We start from the raw sequence: 19090 nt of genomic DNA, 5'->3' as shown, positions 1-19090 counted from the left end.
CGTTGAGCGGTAATGACCCTTCCTTTTTCCACAGCTGAAAATGGTGGTGGCGTCCACATCATTTTGAAGTGACGTCTTCCGTAGTCTGAACTCTATTCAGCACCAAATAAAAGTCACGCTTAAAAGTGTGTGAAGACTGAATCCAAGAAGTCTTGGGATTGGATTTTACCGTATGAAATGTTTCATATTGAAAACATAGGATGACCTTCCTAATGAGCTGGACGAGAGGCGCGCCTGCCCCGGTCCCCGCGGCGGCCTCGCCGGGAGAGCGCACGCGGCCCGCGCAGGTGGCCGCCTGCCCTCTGCCCAAGGCCAGTGCACACCTCCAGAGCAGCCTCTGCTGTCTTTTTACACTGTATGCGGTTTGGAGATGAATGTAGACGTACTGTGGGCATTGACATTTCTGGGCCAGTGTGGTGTCTGTGGCCTGGACCTTCTGCTGACCTGGGCAGGGACGGGCCGCCGCGGACACGGGCGGACCGGCGGTCAGGGGAGAGGCGCGCCGCTTCTCAGAAAATCATGTCTAAGGGTGTGCGTCTGCGGGATCATGCCGGATCGGGGAGGATCCAAGCCAGGAAGACGGGCTTGAAGCAAACTGCATTATCAAGAGTACCTTGGTGAGAGGATCAGTGTAAATCCTAATAGGTACAAAGACTTTTGTGTTTTTGCTTTGTCACAGATTTATTGAAAAACCTTTTGCTTCTGCTTCCATTTTTAGCATTTGTTTCTGGTTTTCATTTTTGAATCCCAATGCCTTTTAAAACTCATGTGGTTTTCTTTCTCCTTTTTCTGTCTCCAACCATTTAGCAACCGCCTCCCCCCACCCCCTTCCTGTTAAACATTTTTAAAGCCCTGTCCTGGACATTGGAAATACACCTAAGCAGGACAAAACAGCGTGATAGCTCGTAACTTGGTGTTAGGGGTCTTCATCATCAGGAGTTGAAATTATTCTCAGAACACTAGACATCACAAACACTATTTGCACCATCAAATTCCTTACTCCTCCAATACGGAGCTTTAGTACAATCATGGATAACATTCTGGTGATTATTTAGGGACTTTTAGACACCACACAATAGCTTTTTTCTTCTATAAAAAGAGTGCCTCTTTCACAAAACCAAATGCTTGTTGGCCAGTATACTTTTCAAAGGGAATCACTGTTTTTGCAATTTTTTCTACTATCTTTCTCTCTTCCCTTCACCCAAAGCCTTCCCAAAATTCATCAGCAAGCATTTGAGGCCTGTGGTGTACTAGACACAATTTAAAAAAAAAAAAACACTTCGATTGCATTTTAATTACACCATCTCTGTCTGTTTACCCAGAGTCTTGGTTTTGAGTGTTTTATTTGATGCTTGAGTTTGAAATCTCTCCCAAAAGACAAAACTGCTCCAGTGGGTAAAAGCTTTGTATTTTTATTCATAAAGGGGGTTATTTGATATTAAAAGAAAAAGTACGGTCTTTAAATATTCCATCTCTGGCCTGAAAATATCCCTCACTTGTATAGACGCCAAGCTGGAGCGCGTTCCTTTCTGTCACTCCCCCTTCGCTTTCCTACGACCACATGTTTTCTGTACCAATCACTTGGGAAAGAAGTGAGCTCTCTCTTCATTGTTTTAGTTTTGCTTGTCTATTTAGCATTCCTTTTTGAGTCTCAAGATTTATGGAACAATAAATGTCATTTAATGCTGTGTGCTATTTTGAATTCATCAGGTTTTTACAAGTGGGGTTAAAAAAAGAGCTCGTCAAACTTGAAATTACACCAAGCAGCATTGAACATTAGTCTGTCCCAGTGAAACAGGTTAAATTATGGCACCAGCAAATTTGCTACTTTGGTTTTTTTAATAGTAGGATGTACACATTTCAGTATAATAAATGTTTTCCGATTGTTTTTGCAAATGTGTGTCTCATTTAAAATCCAAGTTCCTGCCCTTGCACTTCATGCCCTAGACTCAAGCAGCTCAGTGTGTGTGTTCTGACTGCACACGGGTCCAGAGAGCGGGAAGAGCTGGGGTGGGGGGGGGGGGGTGTTCCTTTCAGTTTGTTGTTTTCTCAAAGCAGATGCAACCGAGGACAGACAGGTCATGGCTTACATTTTAAAGAGGAAGCAAACCTGATTTCCTTCACAGAGGTCCTGCTGTTTTGTAACTGCAGTCCTGTGTCATTCAGCCAGAGTCCAATAGCTTTGAGAGGTTGTATCCAAGCTCAAAAGAGATAATGTATAGAAGGTCCTGGTCATTTACATTTTAAAATGGAAACTGTACGCACAGCTTTCTGCAGCACCCATTCCCCCATACACAGTGATGTAGATGCAATTTAAATAACTGCTATGGTATACATACAATTTTTAGATCAGGAAGTACTAGAGTATATAAGGCTGCAAAATCACCAGGACTAATGCTTTTTCTGATAATCCTCTTAATTGACTTATCTGCCTTCTCTCCCCAGAATGCAACTGAGGTCTTGTATTCTAAATGATTCTAAAACTTTTCACCTAATAGAACCCTAACTCTATTAGAACTATTTCTGGTCGTGGGAAATTTCTGTTTTGCTGTTTCTCTTCAGCTTCTCAGGAGCTCTGGGCTTTTAAGTTTGGTTGCTAAGAAGGGTTAGCACAGAGGTTCAGTGAAGGTCACAAGTCTGGCAGCACAGAGTAGAAACCAGATCAACTTATCAGATTTCAGATAACATTAGAATGCCTGAGTTTGGAAGATGGTTCTGGTCAGATATGTCTGCCACAAGATAATAGCAATAAAACCCTCTGACTGCAATGGTTTATTCATTTTTATATAAGTCTCCAAGGTGCCAACACTTCACTGAGCTGAGTTTTAAGTGTGTAAAATTTTTGAATAGTTCTGGTGTAACTTGGTTTCTAAGACTTAAAATAAACTTGGAAAAAAAAGCCACACCCATTCTACATGCATCCATTATTTTTAATTGATTATAGGTAACTTGAGCCCTAAATTCTTTTTCTTTAAGGTCCCCCAAATTTTGTGAAAGATGACAGGATTAGCTCTTTAACAAACACACATTCTGTGCCCCAGAGCTTACGATTTGTAATCAGGCAGCACGAAGTCTGAGTTGCTTTTGTTGTTTCCGGTCCCCAAGAGGACCTAGGACGAGTTGACAGAAAGGTGGAGACCCTGCTCCACCCTTTCTAGAGTCCTCATTCTTTGGTGTCTCATGGAAACCTATTACCTTGCCTTCCAAGTAAGTCTCCAAATAGAAAACTGTCAGGCATTGTGAATTTGCAATATGGTTACTTCAATAAAGTTGGTATTTTAACCTTCAAAGTGGAAAAGTCCTGCTAATCAAAATGAATAAAAGAAGGTCATTGGCTTCAGTATCAGGTAGAAAATCAGCTTATTTTTCTGCTCAATTTGTGCTAACACTGATGGTCTGTTGAGGAATGCTGGCAAAGCCGAGGGTGGGAATGTTGTGCCTAGGGCAGCACCGCCTCTTGAGATCCAGGTTTCCCGTGTGGTCCTGGCTGCACTAAGACCACCCCTGCTCTTTGTTAGCTGACACAAGGCTTTGAACTGATTGCATCACAGCAGAACAAAGGTAAAAACGATCACCAGAGTTACCGCAGTCCCTGCTCAAGTCTTTTACCTGTAAACGCCTTTCTCACCGGAGAATCAACAGAGCCAGTGCCGGTGGAGAGCGGCACACCGAGTGCCCGGGCAGGGCGGCGCGGCCCCGCGGGCGGCCGTCAGAGGATGACGCAGCACCTGCAGAGCCGCGGCCCTCCGCCGCCCGCGGCCGTGGGCGGGGTGACGGGGGCGAAGTAGGCGTGGACTCGGACGTGAGGGAGCTGCGCCTGAAAGCGGAGGGGCGCGCCGGCTTCAGAGCTGCGGGCAGGAGGGGAGCTACCCGCGTGACCCCAGGAAACCCCGCAGCGCCCCACGTGGAACTCGTTCATCCTACCGTTAGGCAAATAGTCTCAACAGAATTTGGGGTGCGCTAAAGCTGCACCCGTTTCGCCCCCCGCCCGAAAACAGCACCTTCTGAAGCGAAGAGGCGGTCCCCGTCCCTGGGTGAAAACCAAGTGGTGACGGGTAGCACCGAGGCCTGCTTGGGGTCTACGTGCAGAGCTGCCTGAGCTTCTAAGCATATTCAAGAGCAAAGGCAGCGCAGGTGGGCTACGGGGGGAAGCGACGCCGCCACTACTAAAGCTCTCTACCTGGGACTTAGCAAAGGTCAAGCCTACTGATAATGCCTTTGGTTCTTTTGCCCAGACCCATTCTAGAAGCTGAATCTTCCAGGGTGGATGCTAATATAAGGAGATTTTGAAGAAGTCTAAGGAGGTAGTTCTGAGAAGGCAATGGCACCCCACTCCAATACTCTTGCCTGGAAAATTCCAAATGGACGGAGGAGCCTGGAAGGCTGCAGTCCACAGGGTCGCTGAGGGTCGAACACAACTGAGCGACTTCACTTTCACTTTTCACTTTCATGCACTGGAGAAGGAAATGGCAACCTACTCCAGTGTTCTTGCCTGGAAACCCCAGGGACGGGAGAGCCTCGTGGGCTGCCATCTATGGGGTCGCACAGAGTCGGACACGACTGAAATGACTTAGCAAGCAAGGAGGTAGCTGGCATAACTCGGCCCCAGGCAGAACAGAGGAAACGGAGGCTGACTCTCCGTGCCTGCTGTCGCCTGAATAGCTCTGCCGGCGAGCTCTGCCCGCTTACCCGCATGCGCTTGATGCCGGCTCGGGTGACCTGCTGGCAGTCGTAGAGCTCCAGGCGCTCCAGGCCGCGGCAGTGCTCCAGGTGCTCCAGGGCCACATCGGTGATGAGCAGGCAGTTGTCCAGCTCCAGCACCCGCAGCCTCTCGTGGCCACAGGGGCTGTTGCTCAGGTGCAGGATGCCGTCATCCGTGATGAGCTCACAGTGGGACAGACTCTGGAAGGAGGGGAGGGGCGGTGTCTGCAGAAACCACGGCTCAGAGGAGGGAGGCTGGGCCTGGGGGCAGCGGCCTCTCTCATCGTCCCCCCCGGGGTAGGGATGGAACCGACACTGCAGGGGATGGTCCACGCCGAGAGGACCCTGAACTCACCTCTTCCCGCAAACAGCGAGTCTACAGCTACACAGGGACCAGCTGCCTCCGGAAAAAAACACAAAAACCAGCTGGCCAACTTCTCCACATTGGGCAGAGGAGAGGAGCCGGTGCAAGCGGGCAGGGGAGGCCACGGCCTGTCATGAACCCCACCCCTGAGGGCAGAGACCCCCATCAGGAGGGAACTCTAAACCTGGCGTTTCTCACTGAACCCCACACGGGACACCAGCATCTCCAGAGGCAGGTTTCACAGCTGCCTGGTGCCCCTGTCTTTGTATATGGGATGCTCCTTGCTCACCTGACCCTGATGGCCGAAGGGGGCTTGTATTCCCGGACTCATGGACTTTTAACATGAGAAGAGATTCTTGGCAAACTACCACCCCCAGGCACTCTACAGGCAGCAGGCTGAAACAGCCCGTCTTTCTGGCAAGAGGCCTGTGTGCTTGCCTGGGAGCTGACGGGGCAGCCTTCAGGTCAGGTGCCGTCAAGAGGCCCCCACACGTGCTCCCAGCCAAGGCAGGCAGATGCGCTCGCCCTCTGCTGGGCCCCCAGAGAGGCGTTCACACCCTCCTCTGGCAAAGTACCAGAAGCCACAGAGCTGAAGAACAGCCCTGAACTGAAAAACACGGCAGAGGGTTTCAGAGCAGACTGGATGAAGCAGATAAAAGGACCAGAGACTTGAAAAACTGGGAGTGAAAATCACCCAATCAGAGCAGCAGAAAGGGAAAAAATAAAGACAGTCTAACAGACTTACAGGACAGCATCAAGTGGACTAACATTCTCATTATGAGGGATTATCATTAAAATGTGAAAAGTTAAAGAATCTTAAAAGCAGCAAGAGAAAAACAACTTGTCATGTGCAAGGGAATTCCCATAAGACTACCAGCAGATTTTTCCGGAGAAATTTTGCAGGCAGGCCTGAATGGAGGGGCACAATATAAGTGCTGAAAGAACAGGGTAAAAAATTCCAACCAAGACTACCAGCAAGGTTATCACTTGGAATTGGAGGACAGGTGGGAATTCCCTGGTGGCCCACTGACCAGGACTCGGCTTTGACTGCCAGGGCCACGTTCCATCCCTGGTTGGGGAACTAAGATAGTCAGGCAGCGCAGCATGCGCCACACACACGAGCCGCCGTGCAAGGAGTGTTCAAGGGGCTCTGTTAAGCTAAAAAGGGCACTAATTATAACAACATATATGAAAACATAAATCTCACTGGTAAAGGCTATAATAAATCAAGGTAGAAGCTAAAACACTGTAGTATCCACTAAGGAACACAGCGTTTATTGGCTAGGATTCTTTATTCTTTAATAGCTAAAATTCTTGGATAGCTTCTAGGAGCAATGAGCTGCACTGATATTTTTTAAAAGCCCAAAAAACTGGCTCTGATACTAAGTGGAAGCCAGCCTCTCAGTGTCACTGAAACCCGCTGACGGCATATCCTACAGGCTGCGAACCAAAGGACCAAGGAGGCTCCTTAACCTCTGCACAAACTTCCTGCGCTCCTCTGGGTTCTTCTGAATCTGGAGTCCCCCTTGTTTGCTTCAGTTTCCCTTTCAGATAGCCTTCTAGATTTAGGGTTTTTGAGAGGACAAGGCCCATCCTTGTCACAGAGCAGTTCCTTGAGGGGAAGAGGGGGGTGTGTACACACACTTGCCTCATTCATATGAAAAATGAACAGGACAACCTGGGACTGAAGTGCAGCAGATGAGGTGTGAGCGCCACCTGCTAGGGGCCACTCCCCTCACAGCTTCCTGCTTGCACAGCTTTACTGAAAGATAAACACCATGTTTCCCAATTCTGGACCCTGCCTCTCAGCTTCGGGGCTGGGGGAGGGCCCCCTGGGGCGGCAGCAGAGCCCTTCCCCAGGGAGGCAGGCACCGGCCACGTGTCCAACACCACCCACGCTGCCGCTCACCCTCGACTCCACCTGGGGGCCCAGAGGCATGGCTACCATGTCCGCCCTCAAAGTGGGGAAGGCGCTGGAGCATCCCTCAGAGGGACCCAGACACACTCTGCCCTGCAGTTTCTGGGTTAGGGTAAAGCCACCTCCGCTGACCCTGTCACTCTCCAGAGCCTAGGGCAAGGTCTGGCTCGGGCGCCCCTCCCGCAAGACACACGTGGCTAAATCTGGATTTCGGCTCACCTGTCTCCCTGCTCTTCTAATAATCCTCCATGCTTCTTTCTCGTTTTCTTTACTTGAGGCCCTTATTTGGGGTTTTCTTAGAGTGTCTCTTAAGTCCTCTTTCTGGGGGTTGCTTGTATGAGTACAGGGGAAAACAGAAGATTTCTGTCACTGGAACCACCGCTGGGGACAGCAGTCTTTGCATAACATTTCCTGCTGGAGTGGACCCCGCCCTCCAGGAGCTGGGGAGCTGGTGGGAGTCCAAGACCAGGGTATCTCAGGGTCAGGGAAAGGCAGAGAGAGAGCCTCTGGGCAACCGAGGGGAAGGAGGTTAAACCAGAACAAAGCCCGGGACTCCTGACCTTCCTCACATCTCGGGGACAAGGGGTGGACAAATCCCATCTGAGGAACAGATTCTGTCAATTAGAAACCGGATCACAACCAATTTGGGAGTGAAGACACGAAAAGTGCAGAATCGTCGGCAGATACAGTAGAGGGAAACCGTTTCGTGGAAAATCTGGTAAGAGGTAGGTCCTGACTAGCTCTGAAATCTGACCCCAAACTCCAAAAGACAGTCCCAGAGCTGTCCAAAGCCTAGCACGCTTGTGCCTGAGGGAGAAGGACCCAGGAGAAATGTGGAAATAAGGGGAACTGGGGGCAAGGGGGGAGTAACTCAGGCCAGATGGCGCTTTGATGATGCTATAAAACCCTGCTGATATCCCAGGACAGTGGGCAGACCAGAGCCCAGGGAAGCCTCACCATCTGGGCAGCTCTGCAAATGGCACGTTTCTGAAGTGCTCTGCACCTCGGCTTCCTTGCTGGTAAAATGGGGTGTCCATGGTGCCCGCCTGGCAGGGCTGTTGGGATCGAGTCTGGGTATCTGGGGGAGCAGGCGGCTGAGTTCACACAGCGGATGGAACATGCGTGCGAGGTCAGCGTGCCCGAGTGCAGCACTCTTCACCGCTCATTCTGGACCTTTCGGTATACTCACTAATCCCCCCTCCACAGAGATACATGACCTTTTCACTCTGACAGGTTGACCGTGAATTTGTGTAAGGACCTGGGTCCCTGTATTAGGTTCACATCCAAAAACGAAAACAGTAACACGTAGATTCTCTACCTCCCAAGTCAGCCCAACTAACAGACCCCTGAAACCAAGGATGATGGACGACACCCTTCCAGACAGGAGGTTCCTGCGGTAGTGGGGCAGGGTGGCAGGGCATCTCTCATCCCTGAGAGGTAAGTCCAACACCAAGAGCTGACTCACCAGGGCTTGCAGCTTAGGACAGTGAATGGAGAGCTGGGTGAGCGTGCGGTCGGTTATCTGCAGAGAAACATACTGTGTCAGTGTGGCTTCCACACCAGAGCTTACCACCTAACCCCGCTTCTCCTGAACACAAGAACCAAACGGTGCAAAAGAGAATTAAAAACCCACGTCAAGCACACGCGGGCTGGGAGCTCTCTCCTCACCAGCAACCTCAAATCTGCTTACTCCCTGGGTTGCGAGGCTGTTCTCGTCTTTACCCTGGACCCCCACAGGGTGCAAGGCACAAAGTGGGAGTGGGCGAGGGGGCCCAGGATTCTTCTCTGTGCAGTTGCCTCATCACTCGGCATGCAAGCTTTTTTCTCCCAGAAGTTATGTGAAAATCAGGGTTTCTTTTTTTTTTTTTAAAGTTTGGCAAAAGATGGTACTATCTTGAACTCAGCTCTGATGACTGAGAACAGCCCAGAGTGTACGCATCGCCCTGACACCCGTGCTGGGCCAAGGAGGCTCCAGACCAGAGCGTGCCAGCACCTCCGGTTACACCTGTCTGTGGCTGCAGGGCGCCCTGCAGGGCTGTCAGGGGTGCACTCACCAGGATGCATTCTTCAAGATCCATTTTCTCCAGGTCGTGGCAATTCTGCAAGAGTTCATGAGAACCCATGAGACATCCCCTGCTCCCACAGTGACCCAGGGAGCCGGCGCATCTGAGCAGGCGCCCCTGGAATCACAGTCACATGGAAGTGGGCACTGGGGGCGGCCACGTGTCCTTCTCTCGTCTACACCTTCCCGGGGGCTCGCAGGTCCCAGCGTGTCGATTTTAGCCACCGAGGGGTTTCTGGGAGGATATGGGGTGGGGCGCTCACCACCGGGTGGCTGGTGGGGGATGCGATAGGAGGCCGAGTCACAGCAGCCCCAGGAAGACAGCGGCTCTGGGCGGCAGGGGGGTGTGGAGAGGGGTGCAGAGGCAGAGCCCGGCACAGCCGAGGGACGCTGCTGAGACGAGAGTCGGGGTCTGTGAGGAAGGGCTCTCCCACAGGGAGGAGGCTGCTCCCACTGTGGCCCCGCCTGACAAAGTGAGACTGAGGGCCAGGCCCCCACTCCTGGTATAGGACCCCCCAGCTCCCGGGCCCGAGGGAGAAAATACAGAATGCACCCCACAGCCCCACCAGGACTCTATTCTACTTGGGGCCTGTCATTGCTGAAGGCCATTTTTTGCACACTCCGAGTCGCTCTGGAGGGAGGTGGCTGAGAGGTTGGTTGTTTTGGTAACACCTGTCTTACCCGAGCTAGAAGCGTAAAGCCCGCATCAGTCAGATGGGAACATCGGGCGGCCTCCAAGATCCTGGGGTGCAGAGTGCGGGGGAAACAAAGGAGCAGCGGGTTAACCACGCGAAAGGAGAGCCTGCTTTACAGTGCTGAGTTTACTCCACTCTTTGACACAGAACCGAGGCTTAGGGAGTCCCACCCCAAACAGGGCAGTAAATACAGGGATCTTCCCACAATACCAGCACACGACTGCTCTTGTTTTTCAATATTATTCCAGTATGTATTGACTTGTAAACAATTAAAATGTATTTTCACTGTCCCTCTGCTCACAGATCACTCACATGTCAAAGTAATGGCAGGACGAGGCCAAACGGGTGGGCATCTGAGTGATGCCCATCAGGAAATGCAGACTCAGGTGCCCTGGGGATGGACAGAGTAACGCCCCCCACACAGCCCCAAAGGAGCCGGTGCACGCTCCGTCCCGTCCCAGCTCATCTGACAGAAGCCACCGACTCAACCGCTGCCTCCACGGCCTCCTATTCCACCGGCTGCGAGAAGCCCCCCGCCCGCCCCCTGCTCGGCCCCAGGCCCTCAGGGTGCACTCACTGGAGTCTGGGGCAGTTCAAGGCCAGGGCTGTCAGGGAGGCGTCGGTGAGGCTGCCGCAGCCGGACAGGCAGAGCGCCTGCAGCCGCGGGCAGCCCCGGCACAGCTGCACCACGCCGTCGTCCGTGACGCGCTGCGGAGCCAAGCGCACGGTCAGAGGCCGGGGCGCCACGCGGAGCCTCCCGCCCGCCGACTGCCCGGGGTTACCCGCAACCTAATGTTCATCCTGACAGTGTAACCGAAACAAGGTTAAGTACGGGGAAGGCAGGTTCCCTCTGCACAGCTTTAAAATATTCAGGCATTACAAACAGTAAAATTTTTAAATTCCACTTCCTACTCAGAGTCTTTTTCCAGGAAAAATTCATAAACTTGTGTTAAAAATCAGATTTAACAAACAGCTCATGAGATTTGCCTGGTTAAGTGACATTAATTTTTGGTTGGATTTCTACAGATTATTGCTAATTAAAAGATACCTATTGTATAAATCATATATGTGTATATTTATAATATTTCCTGAAGTGGTTTAGTAAATCACTAAATTATTGATAAATGGCTTAAATTCTATGAATTTAGCTATAAAAATTTAATATCTTTATTTAAATACACTAATTTCTGTAACTATAAACATGTGCGCTTATGTCAGACTTCAAGCCCCCTGCCAGTGCTACCCTACATGCAATTCCAGCTCCTGTTTCTGAATGGCGCTGTCTCATGAGGTCAGTATTTCCTCGTAAGATAGTTTCTGGTTTATCTCTCATCATTAGGGACTTATAAGATTTATGATTCACTCACTAAATGCCAAATACAAGGGATTTCATTTAATTTTCTCAAAAATGACATTCTCCTTGAGAAACCCAGCTGGCTGCAGCAAGCATCTTCCTCAATGCTCAATTATCAACAACAGTGAAAAAACCAATCATCTTTCACAGGCTGATCATGCACTGATGCAAATCACACCTCACCCTTTATTCTTCATACCTGTTATTTCCTTTTATCCACTGAGGCACCATGAGAGGTGCCATCACTCCCAGTTTATAAGCAAAGATATAACACTGAGACCTCCCCAGGAACTGCTCAGGTTAGTGACTAGTTCATAGCATCCTTGATACCTTCAAATAAATCAAGACTCTCATCTCTGCTATTTTTAGGGGAAATGTTCGTGGCTCTGCATTGGCCTTTCTGTTTAGATTCCTGTTCTTTCATCTGTGGGAAGCGGTGGGTCACAGAAGGACTTGGGATGTGAGCTAAGGGAGTGGCGACCCCTCAACCCCCACACCTGCCCTGGAGGAAGCTCGAGGGAAAGGCACGCTACTCACGGAGCAGGACTGCAGGTTGAGGCTCACGAGCTCATGGCAGTAATTCTGAATGTGCTTCAGAGCTTCATCTTCTAGCTGCAAGAGCGGAGAACACAGAAGAGGTGGAGCCAGCTGGGGGACAGGGGGCCCCGGCTCCCCAGTGACGCGCGCGCAGACAAGCCTGGCGTGCGGACGGGTACCTGCGTACAGCCCCTCAGCAGCAGGGCCCTTAGGCCGCGGCAGCCGCGCACCAGCGCCTCGACGCCGTCCTTGGTGATCTGGTCGCACCACGACAGGTTGAGGTACTCCAGGTGCCGGCAGCCCTCGCTGGGAGATCAGGAAACAGCCGCGCCTGTGCAGTCCATCCCACGGAGAGCGCAGGCACATCTCTGAGCTCAGAGACCCACAAACCAGTTCCCGGGAGAGACCTCCCGACCTGAGCCGCCCACTTCCTGCCGCAGGGGGACCGAAGGAAGGTTTCAAACACCAGGATGCTCGAGCCTTGGGTATTGCTCATAACCGCCACTGACAGGCACTCTTACCTGATCCCCTTTAAGGAGCTGTTTGTAATGGACACGCAGGAGGTCAGATCCAGATGTTTCAGCTTGGAACAGAATCGGCTAAGGCTGTAACACGTGCTGAAAAAGGACAGGCGGGCTAAAGGTATTTTCAACCACCTTTCCCTCCCCTCACTCTCCCAGGGCCTATCAGTCACCAAAGTGACTTCTGGTCCTTACCTGTCAGTGATCTTTGTGCACCCATTGAGGTTTAAATGTTCAATGTTTCGGCAGTTCTGTGCAAAGGTCCTAAAATGAGAAAACATTTCTAAAACTCCCTGCAAGTTGTGAGGCAGCCACCAGAGGGCATGTGGAACCACTCACATTGAGAAGAACGCTCTTCAAAAGCTTAATTTATGGTGGATCTACTCTCTTAAGTTTCTAAGTCTATAATATGTAACTATTGACCGCAGCTACCAGTGTCCTTGGAATTCTGACGATCACAGGAAACAGCTGAGTTCCTGTCGTCGCGGAAGTCTGCTGGTGGAGCGAGGCAGACTGCTCGGGGGTCTGCCATTTCCAAGAAGTTCCCAAGTAATGCCAGTGCTGCTGCTCTGGGGACGCCACTTGGAGAAGCAAAGCCCTAGACAGACTGCGTATCAGCTGAAACGCTCCTTCACTCAGCCTCTGGCAGCTGTCTGAGAGCAGAGGTCGGGCTCCCAGCTCTCATCTACAGAGAAATCAGGCGGCAGCAACGGAAGGGGTCGAGTCCCTCCTGTGCTGTGCTGTGCTGGCCCTTCACGGGCCCTTCCGGAGGAACCATCTCTGGCCACTGACAGGGCCAGCAATCGATCAGTATCAAGGCCCATCCTTTACTGGTGAGGACACCGAGTCATGAAGGGCGATGCCCTCAATGATTTGGGGCTTGGCAGCATGGCCAGAAGCAACACCCCTAACTCGCCACTTACTCCTTAACATATATAGCAAGGACTTGCTTAGGTCATCTGCATTTCCTTGAAGTATGGCTTCGGTGTATCTTACAGGCTTGAGTCCTGATGCTTCCATGTAGTACCCAAAGGTCTCCAAAACCTGGCCTCAAACCATGCATCAATCTTACCTGCTCTTTCTGCTCTGCGGTGGTGTAGGGAAAGGGAACCCAGCTGGAGCCTAGTGGACTGCCTGATCTGAGTGTATGGAGTCAAATGTCTGACCATGGCTGTCAGAGTGATCAGAGAAGAGTATGAGAATGGGGAGGACTCCAGAGATCTGCAAAGGGTTCCCTCAAGAATTCAGCAGAGTTCTAGTCAGCAGCGTGTACAAATCACCCAAAACCAGGGAAGGACTCAACGAGAAGCATTAAGGGGACAAAGCCAGAGCTCACCCAGGCTGAGTAAGAGTACCCATGCCCACGGGACAAGAGTGAAAATGCCATCATGCGTGGGGTACTGCGCAGAGTACTGAGAAGCATCTTGCTTCAGAAGAGCAGTACAACCGTCCCTAGGCTAACCACTGCTTCGGTCCAACCTATTAAAAACAAACAAAAAAAGATCTCCTAGTTCAAAGGAACTATGTCCAAGTAACTCAGCTACGTCTCAGAACAAAACTCAAGTATATTTATCAGAATACAAAAATACTCTGTACCCTAAATAATATTCACAATGTCTAGCATTGAACAAAAAATTACCATCCATTCAAATAAGAAGGAAAATATATCCATAATGAAGAGAAAATTCAATCTAGTAAGGCCATCCAGAACTGACACAGATGCTAGACACAGAGAGGGGTGCTGTGCTAAGCTGCGTCCTGCTCATACAACCGCATGGGCAAGAATACTGAAGAATACTTAGATCCTCCAGAGGACCTTCCCACCCCAGGGATCAAACTTGCGTGTCTTTCACACTTCCTGCCCTGGCAGGCAGCTTCTTTACCACTACAGTGCACCACCTGGGAAGCCCAGAAATAGCGGACAAAGGCAGGAAAAGTTACCATGACTGTGTTCTGTAGAATACACTTCTATGAAGCTGGAGTGAAGATATTAATTAAACACCTCATGTCTATTCAGCATGTTACACAGAGACATGAAAGACATAAAGATACAAATTAAACTTTTAAATAGGAAAACCACCATGACTGAGATGAAAATGTACAAATGGGATAATAGTAGATTGAGACTGAAAGAGTAGAGTGAAAAAGTTGGCTTAAAACTCAACATTCAGAAAACGAAGATCATGGCATCTGGTCCCATCACTTCATGGGAAATAGATGGGGAAACAGTGGAAACAGTGTCAGACTTTATTTTTCTGGGCTCCAAAATCACTGCAGATGGTGACTGCAGCCATGAAATTAAAAGACGCTTACTCCTTGGAAGGGAAGTTATGACCAACCTACATAGCATATTCAAAAGCAGAGACATTACTTTGCCAACAAAGGTCCATCAAGTCAAGGCTATGGTTTTTCCAGTGGTCATGTATGGATGTGAGAGTTGGACTGCAAAGAAAGCTGAGCACCGAAGAATAGATGCCTTTGAACTGTGGTGTTGGAGAAGACTCTTGAGAGTCCCTTGGACTGCAAGGAGACCCAACCAGTCCATTCTGAAGGAAATCAGCCCTGGGATTTCTTTGGAAGGAATGATGCTGAAGCTGAAACTCCAGTACTTTGGCCACCTCATACAAAGAGTTGACTCATTGGAAAAGACTCTGATGCTGGGAGGGATTGGGGGCAGGAGGAGAAGGGGATGACAGAGGATGAGATGGCTGGATGGCATCACTGACTCGATGGACGTGAGTCTGAGTGAACTCCGGGAGTTGGTGACGGACAAGGAGGCCTGGCGTGCTGCGATTCATGGGGTCTGAACTGAACTGAACTGAACTGAGACACCGTGGAAGAAAAGATTAGTGAATTTAAAGCACATAGCAACAGAAAGTATCTAAAAAGAAATATGGAAAGAAAAGAGAACTAAAACAGAGCATGAAAGAACCATGGGACAGCTTCAAGCAACCTAATGAACATGCGGCTGGAGTCCCTAAAGAACAAGAGCCTGTGTCGGGCAGGACAATCAGAAAGAGTAATGGCCAAAAGTGTCATGAAAATTATAAACTTACAAATCCTACAAATACTGGAGAAGGGAACAGCTACCCACTCCAGTATTCTTGCCTGGAGATCACCATGGACAGAGGAGCTCAGTGGGTGGGCTTGCCAAGAGTCTATGAGGTCCATGGGGTCAGAAAGAGTCGGACATGACTACGCACACACAGCACAGCTAGGCTGACCAGGAATAAAAAGACAAATATTACAACTATCAGAGAAATTTACGCATCTTTACTCTTTAAAAATTGGTATTAATGTTAATAAAAATTCAAAGAATATATATATATATATATTGCAATAGGCACTGAAAATCATTGTGATTTTTATTAGACATAGCAATTACTTTCATATAGTTAAAAAAAAAAAAAAAAGCAAATTACCGAAATCAGGAGCAAAGAGCTATCACTACAGATTTTAGATATTAACATGATAGCAAGAGGGTATTATTCACAACTTTTTGCAAAAACTTCAAGCACTTAGGCGAAATGGACAAAATCTTTGAAAGGCAAAAACTATACCAAAACTAACTCAAGAAGGAATTAAAAAACTGGAAAAGTTCTATATATATTAAAGAAATAGAATTTATAGTTAAAACCCTTCCATAAAAAACAAGCAGGCACAGCAGGCCTCAATGGTGAATTCTACCAAACCAAGTAAGGTAAAACAACACAAATTCTGCATAAACTTTTCAAGAAAGATGGAGAGGAGAAAACACATTTTAATTCATTCTGTAAGGCTATAATTAAAATTATAATGATCACAACCTGATAATTAAACCAGACAAAAACATCACAAGAAAACCACAGAACAACATCCTTCACAAATATAAGAAAAAATTTAACAAAATTTCAGCAAATAGGATACAACAACGTGTAAAAATGCAGTACAGGACAACTCAACAAGGGCCTCTCTGAAGGGTGGAAGGCTGGTTTAACATTCGAAAACCAACCAACGTAAGAAAAGGGGGTCAAGACGGCGGAGGAGGAGGACATGGCGCTCACCCCTCCATGAACACACCAAAAATGCATCTACGTGAGGAATAACTCACAGGAAACTGAACCACACAACGAAAGCTACAAGAAAAATATCCACATAACTGGGAAGCACAAAAAAGGCAGGTGGGACGACCAGGTTTGGGACCTGTGAGGACAAGAAAGTCCACGCGGTTGGACCCCTTGCCCCGGGGAGGGAGCAAGCTGACTCTCAATCAGCAACCCAAGCCTGGGGTCCTGCCCCAGGAGACAAGCCCACCTGCCTGCGGGGAATCCCAGAGGGAGACAGAGGCTGGAGAAGCCCAGGCTGTACCCGTGAGGAGCGTGCCAACCATCAGGGCAGAGGGCCTCACACGGTGGCTGCTGCCTCAGGCACTTCCCAGTCTGAAGGGGCGAACACCCCAGCCCTGCCCACTGCACAGCCCGATGGAGACGCGGGTCTAGCTAAAGACTGGGTCGGGCTAGTCACACACACACCCAGAGTGGGATCCAGGTGGATTCATGGAACCCACGGTCAGCATTCACAGCGGGCGCGGGTCTAGCTGGGGAGCACTCAGCGCAGCACCCAAGTGCTGACCCCAGGAGACAGGCCCTGGGCAGCGGTTCACAGCAAGCATTTTCTAGAGCATTCTGTCTCCACCGGCTCCACACCACAGCTTACCTCTGGGACAGGTCCTGGGAGAAGACTGCCAGAGAGGCAGCCCAGATCTTAGGGGGCAGCCCAGATACCTCAACTCCTGCAGCCACGATGCCCCAGTCCCGAGCCCCAGCCTACCCCACACCCCAGCCTTGCACTGGATCTGGGACAAACACAACAGAGAAAGCTGTGTGACCCCGGGCTGCCTCAGAGCGGAACCACCGATGCCTACACAGGTGCACACAGGGCTGCTGTGACCGCAAGCCCCGCCTGCTTCCGCGATCAGCTCCTTTGGTGCAGGACACACACTCAGAACAACGGAGCCTGATGGAACCAGACCCTCAGAGCCTCCACCTCCACCACTGGGGAGGAGGCCCTGCCCTCGACAGAGACAATGACGGAGCGAAGAGCAAGTCCCACTGCACGTGGAGCGCAGGCTCCAGACACTACGCACACCATCACCTCCCTCTAGCAAGGAGACAGCAGACAGCACACTCTGAGCAAAGAGGTGGCTGGCATCCATACCAGAAGCAGCCCTCACGCCAAAAACCTCTGGGCCTGACAGTCTACACAGATGCTCCCACAGAAAAACCGCCCTTCAGAGCCACAGTGGACAGTTATTTCTCCTAAATTCACAGAGACAGAGAAAGTTAAATAAAATAAAAAAGCAAACTACTACCAATTAAACAAGAGACATCGAACTTCTCTGGTACTGGGAGGTCAGTGGTTAAGAATCTACCCGTCAAAGCAGGGGACAGGGATTCGATCCCTGGTCCACGAAGACTCCACATGCAACTGAGCCTGTATGCCAAGCTACTGAGCGCAGGCGCCGCCAACTACTGAAGCCCGCACGCTGGAACAAGAGGAGCCCCTGCCACAAGCCCCTGAACGCTGCAACCGGAGGAGCCGCTGCTCCCCACAGCTAGAGAAAGCCTACGTGCAGCAACGCAGACTGAGGACAAGCAAAAGGAAATACAAATAAAAAACAAGAGGCAGCTCCTGACAGAGTATCCACTAGATTCCAAGTTCAAAAAGGAGGTAATAAAAATGACACAGGAATTCAGAAAGATTATTGAGAGAAATGCAAGGTCACTGTAACGAGGAACTAGAAACTATAAAGACGAACCATTCAAAAGCAGACCAAAACCAATGTAGAAACAATGGATGGCACACTAAAGTGAAAAATGAATAAGTGATCTGGAAGACAGAAGTGAAATCACCCAGCCAGAACAGCGGACAGAAAGACCAACGAAAAGAAACTGAAAGCAACACGTGAGGTTTATGAATGACGATAAAGCACGCCAATCTACACACCTGGGACTCCAGAGGAGAAAAGGGAAGGAGCTGAAAATGTATTTTAAGAAATTATGGGTGATGGGATCAAGACGGCGGAGAGACAGGACGTGGAGCTCACCTTCTCCCACACATGCATCAAAAACACATCTGCATGTGGAGCAATCTCACCGGACATCTACTGGATACTGGCCGAAGACCTCTGACCTCCAAAGAGGCGAGAAAATCTCCACACAACTGGGCAGCACACACACACAAGAGAGACGGAGACAAAGGGGTCTAGACAGAACCTGCGCCCTGGGACGGAGCTGTGAAAGAGGGAAGGTCTCCACACACTGGGAAGTCTCCTCCCAGTGGGGAGATCAGCTGGGACAGGCGGGGAGCCTTGGAGGAGAACGCAGGAACCGGTTTGCAGAGGCCAAAGCAGAGAAGGCCAGTGCGCCTGGCTCCCTCCAGCCTGAGCCGCTCCTGCTGGGGCGGGAGGGGGTGGGTGCTTTGGCCCGGGCGTCAGAGGGCAGGCCTGGGGAGGACTGGGGTTGGCTGGGTGTGGTGAGCCACAGTCGGGGGGAGCATGGGGGGAGGCCTGGGCCCTCCAGAGAGGCAGGGCACCGTTTCTGGGGGCACAGGAGGAGAGGGGTGGGCCGCCTGAGGAGCATCCTCTGCAGGAGCTCTCAGGCAGCAGGGCACCAGCAACACGAGTTCTAGGGATGGGTGTGAGCCGCCCTGCTGCCAGAGGTGGGAACAGACCCCTGCTGCTGCAGAGGGTCCCACGACCAGGCACCAACTCCCACCCCGACTTCCTGGGAGCACACGCAACCGCCACCTAGGGTCCTGCAACCAGGAGCCAGCCGCTTTCCCCTGCCTTCTGGGCAAATGCACGCCCGTGTTCCTGCACACCCCCTCTCCAGGGCTAACAGCCAGCACACACAGAGGAAAGACCGCAAGCATCCAAACTAAAAACAGCCCTCACGCCA

At 50.4% G+C, this 19090-nt stretch overlaps 2 protein-coding genes across 9 annotated transcripts in view; one reads left to right on the top strand and one right to left on the bottom strand.

Annotated features, from left to right (window-relative positions):
- UBP1 (upstream binding protein 1) overlaps positions 1–1896 on the top strand; it is a gene marked incomplete at its 5' end in the record, with an annotated part of 48553 nt that extends 46657 nt beyond the window's left edge. The window contains 1 exon segment of the mRNA XM_045163994.1: positions 35–1896. Within this exon segment, the coding sequence (XP_045019929.1) occupies positions 35–72 (38 nt within the window).
- The window catches only part of FBXL2 (F-box and leucine rich repeat protein 2), an 88229-nt gene that overhangs the window by 4952 nt on the left and 64187 nt on the right, over positions 1–19090 (bottom strand). For 2 of the 8 annotated variants that reach the window (XM_045163995.1, XM_045163996.1), the window contains exons 6-15: positions 12348–12416; positions 12153–12248; positions 11811–11937; positions 11632–11706; positions 10318–10448; positions 9727–9787; positions 9038–9082; positions 8449–8505; positions 4690–4902; positions 3610–3817 (exon numbers count right to left, since the gene is read on the bottom strand). In XM_045163995.1, coding sequence (XP_045019930.1) covers positions 3710–3817; positions 4690–4902; positions 8449–8505; positions 9038–9082; positions 9727–9787; positions 10318–10448; positions 11632–11706; positions 11811–11937; positions 12153–12248; positions 12348–12416 — 982 coding nt within the window. In that variant the 3' untranslated portion in view covers positions 3610–3709. The other 6 variants (XM_045163998.1, XM_006076081.4, XM_025272281.3 and 3 more) reach the window with 6 other exon arrangements.

This window comes from Bubalus bubalis, chromosome 21 (genome assembly GCF_019923935.1).
Source record: "Bubalus bubalis isolate 160015118507 breed Murrah chromosome 21, NDDB_SH_1, whole genome shotgun sequence".
Classification (NCBI taxonomy): domain Eukaryota; kingdom Metazoa; phylum Chordata; class Mammalia; order Artiodactyla; family Bovidae; genus Bubalus; species Bubalus bubalis.
The sequence above is the reverse complement of the archived record's forward strand: the minus strand, read 5'-3'. Positions and strand labels throughout refer to the sequence as shown.